This window comes from Pinus tabuliformis, chromosome J (genome assembly GCF_031772625.1).
Source record: "Pinus tabuliformis cultivar Carrire ecotype Pingquan chromosome J, CPIR1, whole genome shotgun sequence".
In the NCBI taxonomy this organism is placed as follows: Eukaryota; Viridiplantae; Streptophyta; class Pinopsida; order Pinales; family Pinaceae; genus Pinus; species Pinus tabuliformis.
In genome coordinates, this window is record NC_142295.1 from 1,043,139,969 (window position 1) to 1,043,153,309 (window position 13,341).

A 13,341-nucleotide genomic window follows, 5' to 3' on the forward strand; every position below is an offset into this window, starting at 1 on the left:
TAATGCAATCACACCTACCAGTGCCTAGTGGATCTTGTTATGCTCATACCTACCGGTGCCTAGTGGATCTTGTTATGCTCATACCTCCCAGTGCATATGCAATAAATAAATATAATTTAAACAAACAAACAAAAAAGAACACGGCCGTCATAAAATTAAGTGCGGGAATTCATGTCCAATAACTAAATAACCTCTACTCAATGCAATTGTGCATAGAATACGTAGACAAGGTACTAACAACAAGAATGAATGTACCTGAAATGGAGACTAAAGAAACTGTTATCACCTCCAGGAGCAGTGATTAGACTTGTACCCTACTCTCTTGCAATTTTACATAAACAGTAGATCAATTACAGCCAAAATTGAACCACAATTACAACAAAACCCTGAATTTAAATAATAATGAAATTTGCAAAAACCTTGAAAATTCACAGACAATGTGTCGGATGTCGTGAACCACCAGGAAAAAAAAAATTATAATTTCTACAAAAATTAGATAGGATTTGCATCACTCAATTAACACAACTAAATAACCTAACACTGAGTAAACCCAATTTCAGCCCAACAACAAAAGAACATAACCCCAAAACTGGATCACAAACGAGCTGTAAAAAAGTTGTACCTTTGGCAGGGCACCTGCATGATAATTTGTGCTGAAACCCTCGGAAATTCAGCGGCGGAGGGTTTGTATTTCGTTTGGGAATCGAACCGACGAACAACGGGTAGTTAATATCTCGAGTGCCTCGAGGCTCCTTACACTAAAATAAACCTACTAAACTTGTAAGAACGATGGAGAAATCTAGCTTTTGAGGATATGCGGGGGTTTGGACCTGGCCATATCTTCTTCTACCATATTTCCAATGCTATGCCGCTTGCTTGCTTCCTGTTTATTCTGAGATACCACTTACCCCGTGTGAAAGCTGACTTTATCAAACGAGATCATCCAGACACAACAAGAAGATCATACCCAAAGGTATGGTGATGGGCTGGCTCGATACTTCCGACCTTGAATTTGACAACAATAAGATCATGCCCAAAGGTATGGTGATGGGCTGGCTCGATACTTCCGGCCTTGAATTTGACAATGGCAACAGTAGGGCTTTCTCTCACGATGCTCATGGATCGCCCTGGCATGATATCCACATCTTGGAAGTTTCTCGTTTTGCTTAATGAACAGAGAGCGCAGGAGGGTTTTGCTTAATGAATAGAGAGCGCAGGAGGATTCGGAGTGCAATGCATACTTGCCAGATGACAGATGCGATGCATGGCCAGATGCCAGATGCAATGCGTGGCCAGGGATAATGAATCAAACACTTCGAATCAAACGGTGAATATTAATTCCATCGTCTAACAACGAAATCAATGGCGAAGAAAGTATAGACACTAAGTGCTCACCTAGATGAGGATCTAAATTAGTGAGAGTTAGTCCTGGCTATTTAGTATTGTTTTTATATTACAGTACCATTTCTTATTAACAAACGAAAAAAGATAAGATAAGACTAGTTTTATTAATGGCAGTGGGTGACCAAAAGAGAGGTCAACAAGGCTCAAAAGTACACTAGTTACAACATACTGTGGAAGTGCCCATTACTTGTCATTAGGTATAGATGTAAAAAGTATAGGAGGGAGAAGAAGCATCCACATCTGTATCAATCACTCTGTAGATACTGATGCGTTGCTTAATAATGTCACCTAGGGAGTGCCTGGGTAGTACCAATCTATAGTCTACATATTTAAATTAGTGCTGGAAAGGGGTTTAGAAAATTTCAGTCCTTTCATTAGTTGAGTAGGGTTTGATTCCCAACTTAAATCGTAATCTAGAATGAGATTCTTGATTTTGCCCACAATGAAACTCTCTAAATTAGCTAATTTGTAAGTCTATTTCAATTGTTACCAACCTATATCCTTTATGAGCTGGATGATAGGTATCACGCCTCATTACGAAATGTATATATATTTTTATTATCTTATTTTTGAGCCCTGGGGTTGGCTTGATTGGCCTTGGAGTTAGACATTGAACTTCTCAGAAATGGGATGTCACAAGTTCAACTCTTACAATTCCTTTGGGGTTATGCACTGTAATCAATGCTGATGGTCTACCTGGTTTACCATCTATGAATCATGGGGAATACTTGTAATCAATGCTGATGGTCTACCTGGTTTACCATCTATGAATCATGGGGAATACTTGTAATCAATGCTAATGGTCTACCTGGTTTAGCATCTATGAATCATAGGGAATACTTGGAAGGTCTCTGTGAATTTAACAACATCTATTTAAATTTTATAGTTGATTGTATTGTGACATGTATTGTTTTGCAATCGCTAGTCAATCAAAAATTAAAATTATACATTAAATTGGAGCAGGTTCAAAGTTTCTTTCCATTTTCCAAATTGCATATGTTTATCTCAATTTCCTAACTTGATTGTAACTTGTGAAACAATTTCGTTTTTTCCTCTATTGGTTCTATTATGGTGTTTCTACTTGCATTGACTTCATGGGTTAATTTCCTGTGTTTTATCTTTGGCATATGATATATATTGTTAATTGTAACAATGATCTGCATCAATGAACAAGATTTTTCTAGTTGTGATATATTGCCATGTCCATTTCTCAAACCTCAAAGGTGAAGATTCTCCAACATTTTACTTCTCACATATAATGAATTTCTTGTTTTTCCCCATCATATTTCTAGTTGAATATGTTTCATGCGTAAATACACTATTTTTCAAATAGCTTAAACTGTTCATATATTTCCTATACTTATATGTTCATTTGTCTCTTGCACCTATCCAAAGAAAAAACGCCCAATAGTAGCATTACGTCATGGCATAAAGCAATAGTGCTTCCTTATTGCAAAAATTGCGTTTGTGACAAATCGTTATCATTTTTGATAATTTCCTTCATTTATATAAATATGATGGTTCTCAAATGACTCTTTAGAAAAAAATTGTATATTAGATGAGATTTCTGACTCTAATGCACATCCAGTAAAATGCTTTTACAACTGATCTGCCATTCGTTGTATTGGTTGTCACTTGCTATTTTCAAAGTTTCGTATGGTGTAAAATGCTAATTAAGTATTTTAATGCTAAAAAGTATCTCTGATAATAATGGAGCCGAAGTTCTGGACAGACCCAGAAAGTGCCATCAAGAATGCATACAACCGGACTGATGGGAAATTTTTAGCAAAGGCAGCTGATTTAGGGCCCGGTGGCTCCACAACAGTCACTGCTATTTTAGTTGATGGGAAAAAACTCTTTGTAGCAAATACAGGGGATTCGAGGGCTGTTATATGTAAAAACGGCATTGCTATTGAGCTGACTATTGATCATGAGCCAAGTATTGAACGCCGAAACATCGAGAAGGGTGGATTTGTGACACTCCTGCCAGGTACCACTACAAATGTTGTGCAAAGATTAATTTTAATGAGAAATTTTTTTGATTTGTAACTTTATAATTCTATCTTAATGGTCTAGCTCAAGAGTAACATTTGAATGGTAACAGGAGAAACTGTATACTTAATGGTGTTTTTTTTTAATATATTAGGAGATGTACCTCGAGTTCATTTAAGTTCAGAACCAGATGTGAGAGACACGACCATAGATGCAACCACAAAATTTCTCATTTTGGCTAGTGATGGATTGTGGAAGGCAAGGCATTTTTTCCAATCATTTACTTATTTGCATAGTTACTGTTACATGCATATTTTTTTTTCGCAAACTCATCTCATGGGAGAAAGCATCTAGGAAATTTTTTGATTACTGTATTGTCATTAATTTTACTCGAATAGTTCATCTAAATACCAGAGAGGTTCTTTTTTGAAGTTCTTAAAGAAAGATGCCCCAAGTAACTGCATTGCAAAGAGAGGATTTCCTTTCCCTAGGTGCCAGATCCGAGGGGCATTTATCTGCCCAGTCCCTGGAATTGCACGTAGTGTCACCCCTTAACTTATGCTATAGGAATGCAGAAAACTGTAGCGAGAATGGAGGTAAGGTGGTTGGCTTAACATTCCGTCGACCTCACCAGTTGAATCAAAGATGCATTATATTATTACAAATTAGCAATGTATACATGGGCAAGAATTCTCTTCTAATCGAATAGAATGCTAAAACAGACAGTATGTGGAAGTAGAATGATAGGTCAAGCAAATTGATAAAATGTGTGTATTGAACCTCATAGCTATCCCCTTTCTCCAAGACCTTCACAAAACAAATTTGCAATTTGCGTATTTAAGACATAACCAGCCTTTGAATGCCTAATGATTCCTACCGTGTTGGCAATGCTTCCAAATCAGAATCAAATACTTGCAGACATGATTTTTATTTTCAACTTTGCCATACCGCTGCAAATGTTTGGTAATTTTTTGGTAATCCTCCGTATCTCTTCCAACGTTGGTGAATGAATGCGGCTTTTGTGAATAGATTCAAGTACAGTTTTTTGTTCTAGCGTTGGCTTCCATCGATGAGTGGAGCCTCTCGTTGTATTTTTCCGTATAGAGATGGATCGATGAATTAATATAAGAATAAGAGATGGATCAACAAAATTCAAAAACACAGGCAGATCCATAAATCTAGCACTCTAAAAAAACAATAAATACCTGATAGTTTTCTGGTCATTGTTGGGTTATTGTAGCCTTCATATTATTCACTAGTGCAGCAACAACTCCACCCCACCGATGGATTCGATGATGAGAGGAGGAGCTCAATGAAAGTAAGATGAGATATATGAAACCCGCCTATGGAGGAAAGTAAATCGAAAGACTCTTTATATAAAACCTAGAAATGGGCAGAGAAATTAGAGGAATTAATGGAAATATGGATCGGTTGATTACTCTGAAATGCGATGGGATCAATTGTGATGCGAAGGCCGTTGAGTGGACCAAGTCTCCCCGTAAAGCATTCCAAGGGAGCCACGTACCTCAGCCAATTACGTGTAAGCGCTCCTTTCTTGCGCCGCGGCCAGATGCCAGATGCCATGCGCGGCGAGGGATAATGAATCGAACACTTAGAATCAAACGGTGAATATTAATTCCATCGTCTAACAACGAAATCAATGGCACAGGGCACTGGAAGGGAGTCCTTCCGAGAAGAACGCCGTAAAATAATTACAGTTTTTGCAAAGAAGTGAGTCCCAAGTTTTTTCGATAACCCACACTCGACGGGCATTCCAATGATCTATCACTTTTTTTTTTAGATATATACTATCGAATTTTCGCCATAAAGTCTTAGAGAATGCTTTAACTATTAAATTTTCGATGCAAATCACATCGAACGATTACAATAAATTATCAGCCAAAGGATTAAAGGATTGGGTACTATGTTTTACCATGTGAAACCGGTGACCATAAGAGTTTTGAAATTCCGAAGTATTATTCATTTAAACTTCAAACCAGCATCCCCAAATAAAAATTGTATAAGCAAATTCTGACATAGCACAAAACCCTAAAACAATTGCACTCCTCCCTCCTAGCTATCTTATATTATTACAATGAGAAAATTCGATGCCTTTCTCAGACATTATGGTCACTCGGGACCATCCAAAATTTAAAATGGGCGCATGAACTGTAAAAGCAGATAGTAATCATATAAAACGTTTTAACTAGGCACCCTAAAAATTAAAATGGTTGCATCAATGACCCAAAAAAAAGCAGACAGTACTCATATAAAAGCAGATAGTAATCATATCAAATCATTTAAATGGGCATGCTAAAAATTAAAATGGCTACATCAACGGCCAAAAAAATAGCAACGATATAAAATGTTTTAGATTTTCAGTAAAACGAGGGCGAGGGTGATGTTTAGCTATATGTATCTCACAAAATTCATGTATTTCTCAGACATTATGGGAACTCATATAGCGTTAACAAAAATAAGTGATAAAGTCAGACAGGTTGGGTGCAAAACTATAAATGTGATAGCCGGAATTTATGGGAGCCCTGCTCCTTATACATCAATGTGCATGCATTGAATCATATACGTTTGTGTAGATGAATTGTATTATTATCAACGAAGCGCTGAACTACTGAACTAACCATTTAGGAAGTGAAAAGGTTTGGCAACTATAAGTAGAAATCATAACATTTTTAAAACATTTCAAATTGACGTGATGAAATTAATATAAAAAAAAGAGATGGATCAACAAAATTCAAAACACAGGCAGATCCATAAATCTAGCGCTGTAAAAAACAATAAATACCTGATAGTTTTCTGGTCATTGTTGGGTTATTGTAGCCTTCATATTATTCACTAGTGTAGCAACAACTCCAGGTTCTTTTTTGAAGTTCTTAAAGAAAGATGCCCCAAGTAACTGCATTGCAAAAAGAGGATTTCCTTTCCCTAGGTGCCAGATCCGAGGGGCATTTATCTGCCCAGTCCCTGGAATTGCACGTAGTGTCACCCCTTAACTTATGCTATAGGAATGCGGAAAACTGTAGCGAGAATGGAGGTAAGGTGGTTGGCTTACATTCCGTCGACCTCACCAGTTGAATCAAAGATGCATTATATTATTATAAATTAACAATGTATACATGGGCAAGAATTCTCTTCTAATCGAATAGAATGCTAAAACAGACAATATGTGGAAGCAGAATGATAAGTCAAGCAAATTGATGAAATGTGTGTATTGAACCTCATAGCTATCCCCTTTCTCCAAGACCACAAAACAAATTTGCAATTTGCGTATTTCAGAGATAATCAGCCTTTGAATGCCTAATGATTCCTGCTGTGTTGGCAATGCTTCCAAATCAGAATCAAATACTTGCAGACAGAACTTTTATTTTCAACTTTGCCATACTGCTGCAAATGTTTGGTAATCCAACGTTGGTGAATGAATGCCGCTTTTGTGAATAGATTCAAGTACAATTTTTTGTTCCACCGTTGGCTTCCATGAGCTTCTCGTTGTATTTTTCCATACAGAGATGGATAGATGAATTAATATAAGAAAAAGAATGGATAGATGAATTAATATAAGAAAAAGAGATGGATCAACAAAATTCAAAAACACAGGCAGATCCATAAATCTAGCACTCTAAAAAACAATAAATACTTGATAATTTTCTGGTCATTGTTGGGTTATTGTAGCCTTCATAATTTTCTGGTGATTGTTGGGCTATTGTAGCCTTCATATTATTCATTAGTGTAGCAACAACTCCACCCCACCGATGGATTCGATGATGAGAGGAGGAGCTCAATGAAAGTAAGATGAGATATATGAAACCCGCAGACTAAAGTAAATAGAAAGACTCTTTATATAAAACCCAGAAATGGGCAGAAAAATTAGAGGAATTAATGGAAATATGGATCGGTTGATTACTCTGAAATGGGATGGGATCAATTGTGTTGTGAAGGCCGTTGAGTGGACCAAGTCTCCCCGTAAAGCATTCCAAGGGAGCCACGTACCAGCCAAATAAGTGTAAACGCTCTTTTCTTGAGCCGGCGCCAGATGCCATGCGTTGCCAGGGATAATGAATGGAGCAATTTGAATCAGACGGTGAATATTAATTCTATCGTCTAACAACGAAATCAATGGCATCAATGGCGCAGAAAGGTACAGAGTGGCATTAGAGGGGAGTCCTCATTTCTTATTTGTATTTACTATTGTGTGAATAACATGGAAAGAATATTGTTATTTTTCTGCATTGTTGAGCATGTAAAAGTGTGATCTTGTTTCCCTGTGAATTTATGACAATGAGATAGTAGAGATATGGTTGTTTTCTTGATTTTTAATTTTATCAGATAGAGAAACTCTATTTGAAAATGCATATTATATGTATAAAGTCTATTCTTTATTTCAAGTAGAGACTAGATAAATAAAAGAAAACTAAATGTTGAAAATTTAAAGAAAACTAAATGTTGAAAATTTGTTGAGATTTAAAGAGATGGTATAATTGAAAACAACAAGAGAAGCTGGAACCATTACTATTAGTTAAACCATAGGACAAAGATTAGTCGCAAGGCCACACCATTAGCCATCCTAGAAACAGTTCCTCAAGGACTCTTGCACAATCTCATGCATGACATTAAGAACTGAAATTTTGAAAATAGAAAACAACTGTATAAATAAATACTATTATCATGCAGAGTTAACCATATAAAGGGATCTGTATAAATGGCTCAAAGTTTATAAATATTATACAAATTTATGTTCATATACAAATTATAAAACTACTAAGAGATACCATATTTTCATCATTATAGAAATGGAACCAATATTAAGCATTACTTAAACAACGCAAGTAATAAAAGAAGAACTTTAAACATAATGAAATAGTGTGAAACTACAGAACTGTAACGATTTATAACCATCCGACACATGGAGCAAATGAAGACCATTACCACAAGAAGTCGCAACTAAACAAAACGAAGGTACTGAACAGTTCTAAAAAAAACGTAACAACATAACATTACAGTAAACCCCTCTCAACAGTGTCGAGGGTTTATTTAAAGAATTCACAATTTAGTAGGTTAAGAAGGCCAATTGATACAATCAATAACTAGAAAAACCCCAACTCCGGTATTGTTTGGAGAATTCTAGCAGAGTCACATGCAAGTCTATACACATGAATATGAAGAAAGAACCTCATCAAAACCCTGACAGTGGGTTGAAACCTATAGAAGCGAGCCCGCGGAGGAAAAGCACTTACCTGCACATTAAACATTTATTATCAACCGCTGATAAAGAATCTTCCAACCTTAGCAAAAAGAAGATGCTTACGTGTGGAGGAATGGTAGTCGCTTGGACATTTTGTTCCATGTTCATGAGTACCATGAAAACATTAGAACCCTTTGGAAGGATCCTCGGCAGACTTAAATGCTTTATGAGAGGTTATGCACTTCCCTCCCAGGAGAAGGGGCGTATCTTGTAGCCACCTTGAGAAAAATTTTGATATGAAACCAAATGCACCATTGCCACGGAAAAATGGAATCCTAGGCATGCAAACCAAACCATGAGTGTTACAGTAACTTCAAAGACCAAAATATGCCGTGAAAAGTGAAACAGGTATGCAAAAATGACCTAACCAGTTAAGAGTTGAAATAGAAGGCAAGTGGATTCGGCCCAATTGCACCCCTACATCGAGGAAGGACGCCATGGTTCGCAGAAGTTCAAACCCTAGGGTTTCACCCTTCATCACCGAAGCCATCGATACCAAAATAAAACAGAGCAAATGACACATGATGCTATGTTAGTTACTCGATCACCTATTCGGCGCCCTCCTAGCCATACGATCCAAGAACCTGATAAGAATATAAATGGGCATGTTGATCCCAAGGATTGGTTGCCAAGTGGACGGGGTTATTAAGGCTAGCAGAGCATGCAGATGCCTCTATGTGGGGATAAACGCTCTTTTCTTGCGCCGCGGCCAGATGCCATGCGCTGCCAGGGATAATGAATGGAGCACTTTGAATCAGACGGTGAATATTAATTCTATCGTCTAACAACGAAATCAATGGCGCAGAAAGGTACAGAGTGGCACTGGAGGGGAGTCTTTCCCAGAGGAACGCCTTACGGCGTAATTAGTTAACAACGGACCTCTCACATCCTGATCGTGCACGAACAAAGTCCGTTACGCTTTCTTGTCAAACTAAAGAGATTCAATATTTTGTCCGTTACGCTTTCTTGTCAAACTAAAGAGATTCAATATTTTGTTTTTGTTAGTAACACGCAAAGATGACAAAAGAACATAACAAACTCTTGAGATCGTGGACATCATGCACCAGCGCCTTCGGAATACACCAGCCATTAACGAAAAAAAGCATAGATGGAATAGGAAGAGAAGGAAATAGACACATCGTTTATAGTAAAATAACTAGAATCATTATTCCCTTGGCTCTCCTCAAATATCTCCACACTGTTTTGGCATACACACTTCACATGTAAATGGGCTGAGGATAACTGTACTCTCTTCTCTAGAAGTTTTCCTATAAAACAAATACAATGGCCCATTGGAAGGAAGAACCCGATCTCACAATTATTAGAACCAATATACTAGTTAATTCCATTATATTGAAATGGAATGTCGCTTGAAAGGGATTTCTTTCTGTAACGGAAATACAATTAACAATAAGAAGGAACAACTCGATCTCACAATTCTTCGAATCAAGATCCCAGCTAACTCTATTATATTGGAAAGGAATGTCGCTTGAAAGGGATTTCTTTCTATAAAAGAAATACAATTAACCATAAAAAGGAAGAACCCGATCTCACAATTATTCGAATCAAGATCCCAGCTAACTCTATTATATTGAAATGGAATGTCCCTTGAAAGGGATTTCGTCCCACCTTGCTTTGACCACTTTAAATAATTCCTTTTCTTATCTTTTTGAATGATGGCGAATGCATGTGCAGTGAAACTAACGGCAGGAGCTTTGGCACGAAAAAATTCAAAGCTGACAAAGAAAGTCCGTGTCGCCCCAAATGTGGTGGAGCGCGATGCAACAATAAAGAATACAGGAGGAGGAGAAAACGCATAGTTGCTAGGACGATGTTTCTTCCGAAGCAAAAGGGACATCCGAGAAGTACATGAGCGCATCTGGCACAAGGCGCGTGGAAATCCAGACGTGGGCTAACCGGGAAGACATTCGAGCTAACAGAGTTACGTTATATGATGGTATGCTTTAGTTGCGAAAGCAGCGCAGAGATAAGCCTAATTAGCTATCAATTTTAGGGTTTTTAGTATCTTAGGGTTTTTAAAAATCCTAGAATTGATAGCTAATTAGCCTTATCTCTGCTCTGCTTTCGCTACAGTCGTCGTCGTGCAGTCCTTTGATGCCGGAGGAATTCAAGTGTCCGATGTCATTGTATATAATGAGGGATCCCGTGATCGTTTCGAGAGGGATGACATATGAGTGTGGCTCCATCAGGCAGTGGTTGGAATTTGGACACAGGACTTTCAGGCAGTGGTCGGAATCTGGACACAGCATATTCCCGGGAATAGGGAAACCGATCCGAGAATTCCTATGCAACGAAGACGTCTTCTAACAATATTACACAAATGGTACTTTTAAAACATTTTTTTAGTACAATTAATAAATCACTTTTTCCGAAGATATTTAGCGGAAATTACATAGAAAAACTTTTGTCAATGGTTCATCATAAGGACAAGTTGAATGAGCAGATCTGGCTATGCACTTTAAATAAATGGGGCAGAATATCCAATGACTCAAATTTCTCGATAAAATAACTGCTAACATGATTTGACTATGATAAGGGGTATTATATATATATATATATATATATATATATATATATAATACTTTTAATAGAATAAGTAAATTAATATATTATAATAAGTAAAACATAAAATAAATTACTTTCAAATACATTAATTAATTTAAAATGGTTAGAATAAGTATAAAATAAATTCATTTTAAATTGTTAGATAAAAATATTAACTAGTTATAAAAACCAAAATTAGAGTAATAGTTAATTATATTTATTAAAATATAAGATTAATAAATATTCGTAAAAAAATTAGAGAATTCAAGTGTTGGAAATATAAAAAAATAATTCATGGTTTATTTAAGGGTAAAAAATTATATATTAGTTTCAAATTAATTAATTATAAAATTGATTAATTTTAAATTAACTTTATGTAAATTAAGTTTAAATTAATACACATATATAAATATTTAAAAAATAAATCAATAAATTAAAAAAAAAAAATATTTTACCATATTAAAAATTGAATAATAGTTTAAATTAATTAATTAAGATAGATTTAAATTAATTTATGTAGATAAATTAAGTTTAAATTAATAGTCAAAGAGTTTTCAATAATAATAATAATAAAAATAAAATACCATATAAAAATTAATTAATCGATAAAATAAAGGAGGGGAACAAAGAAAACGACTAGGAGGAGAGGGCTCGGACCCAGCAACAACTGATCTTCCGGCCATCCTCTCTATTGAGATTGTTCGGTCTTTTTTCAATCTCCAGCGCTTTCCTAAATTTCTGGTGATGGAATTGTGACACTCTAGCAATCACACTAGCCTCCTCGATGCAGACATGATAATTGGTTTTCTCCACATGCTTTGCTAAAGCGGAAGACTTAGTTCACATATGATTGAGGTCAGCTACTTGCTCACTAATTCTTTGAGTAATGGAGCGACCAGTCTCACCAATATAGGGGGTCCCACATGAACAAGGACTAATATAGACCCCTTTTATGTGCTTGGGGTTGATGGGATCCTTCACAGATCTGAGGGATTTATGAATGGTGTTAAAAGGTCTAAAAGTTGCGGGGACATTATGCTTCTTAGGAACCCTCGCAATCTTATCCGTGGTCCCTTGAACAAATGGAAGATGGACACCAGGAATCCATTCTTTAGGCCCTCTTCTGGTTAACGAATACTTAGCTACTTTGAGGAAAGCCTTTTGACCCAAGTGTCTGCTATAACCGTTCTCAACAAAGACATTAAGGAGATGGGATTTCTCCTCCTCAAAGCTCTTATCATTAGAGATCCTTAAGGCACGAGTTGCAAGGGTGTTGAGAACCCCCAACTTCTGGGCTGGGAAATGGTGGGAACTAGCATGAAGATACTGCGTCGTATGAGTTTCCTTGCGAAACACTCGGTGGGAGAGGGAACCATCCTTATTCCTAGAGATAAGAATATCAAGGAAAGGGAGGAAATCATCGACTTCTTGTTCCTTAGTGAACTTAATAGCTGAGGATTGATTATTGAGATGATCGAAGAAGAGATCTAACTCCTCTTGGCGATAAGACCAGATGACATTAGTTTCATCTACATACCTTTTCCAAAGCTTGGGCAGGAGACGAGCTGAGTTCAAAGTCTTAGATTCAAAATTTTCCATAAAAAGATTAGCAACCACAAGGGATAGGGGTGAGCCCATGGCAGCCCCACAAATTTGCTCAAAGAACTCACCCTCAAAACTGAAAAAGGTTGAGGTGAGGCAGATCTCAACTAACCGAGCGGTATCAGGATTAGTTAGACGGTTGATCACGTCCATGGCCTCATTTATAGGGATGCAAGTGTAGAGGGAAACAACATCAAAACTGACCAGAATGTCTCCAGGGTCCACCTTGACGTCCTTGATCTCCTCAAGAATAAGGATGGTTCCCTCACCCACCGAGTGTTTCGTAAGAAAACTCATACGGAGCAGTATCTTCATGCTAGTTCCCACCATTTCCCGGCCAAGAAGTTGGGAGTTCTCAACGCCCTTGCAACTCGTGACTTAAGGATCTCTGATGATAAGAGCTTCGAGGAGGAGAAATCCCATCTCCTTAATGTCTTTGTTGAGAACGGTTATAGCAGACACTTGGGTCAAAAGGCTTTCCTTAAAGTAGCTAAGTATTCGTTAACCAGAAGAGGGCCTAA

General features: G+C 37.0%; 1 protein-coding gene and 1 long non-coding RNA gene across 2 annotated transcripts; one reads left to right on the plus strand and one right to left on the minus strand.

The window, feature by feature from the left end:
• The first annotated feature begins 1,200 nt into the window (after window positions 1-1,200).
• On the plus strand, window positions 1,201-4,996 carry LOC149230480 (putative protein phosphatase 2C 44). The gene is given in 4 exon segments (XM_089381331.1): window positions 1,201-1,291; window positions 3,101-3,487; window positions 3,566-3,659; window positions 4,870-4,996. Coding segments are annotated over 4 exon segments (699 nt in total).
• Window positions 4,997-8,353: 3,357 nt separating this feature from the next.
• LOC149230481 (uncharacterized) lies at window positions 8,354-9,499 on the minus strand. Its single transcript, XR_016248010.1, has 2 exons — window positions 8,717-9,499; window positions 8,354-8,645 (listed from the first exon to the last, which is right to left on the minus strand). It is a non-coding gene; the product is annotated as an uncharacterized LOC149230481 (long non-coding RNA).
• Between the last annotated feature and the right edge of the window lie 3,842 nt (window positions 9,500-13,341).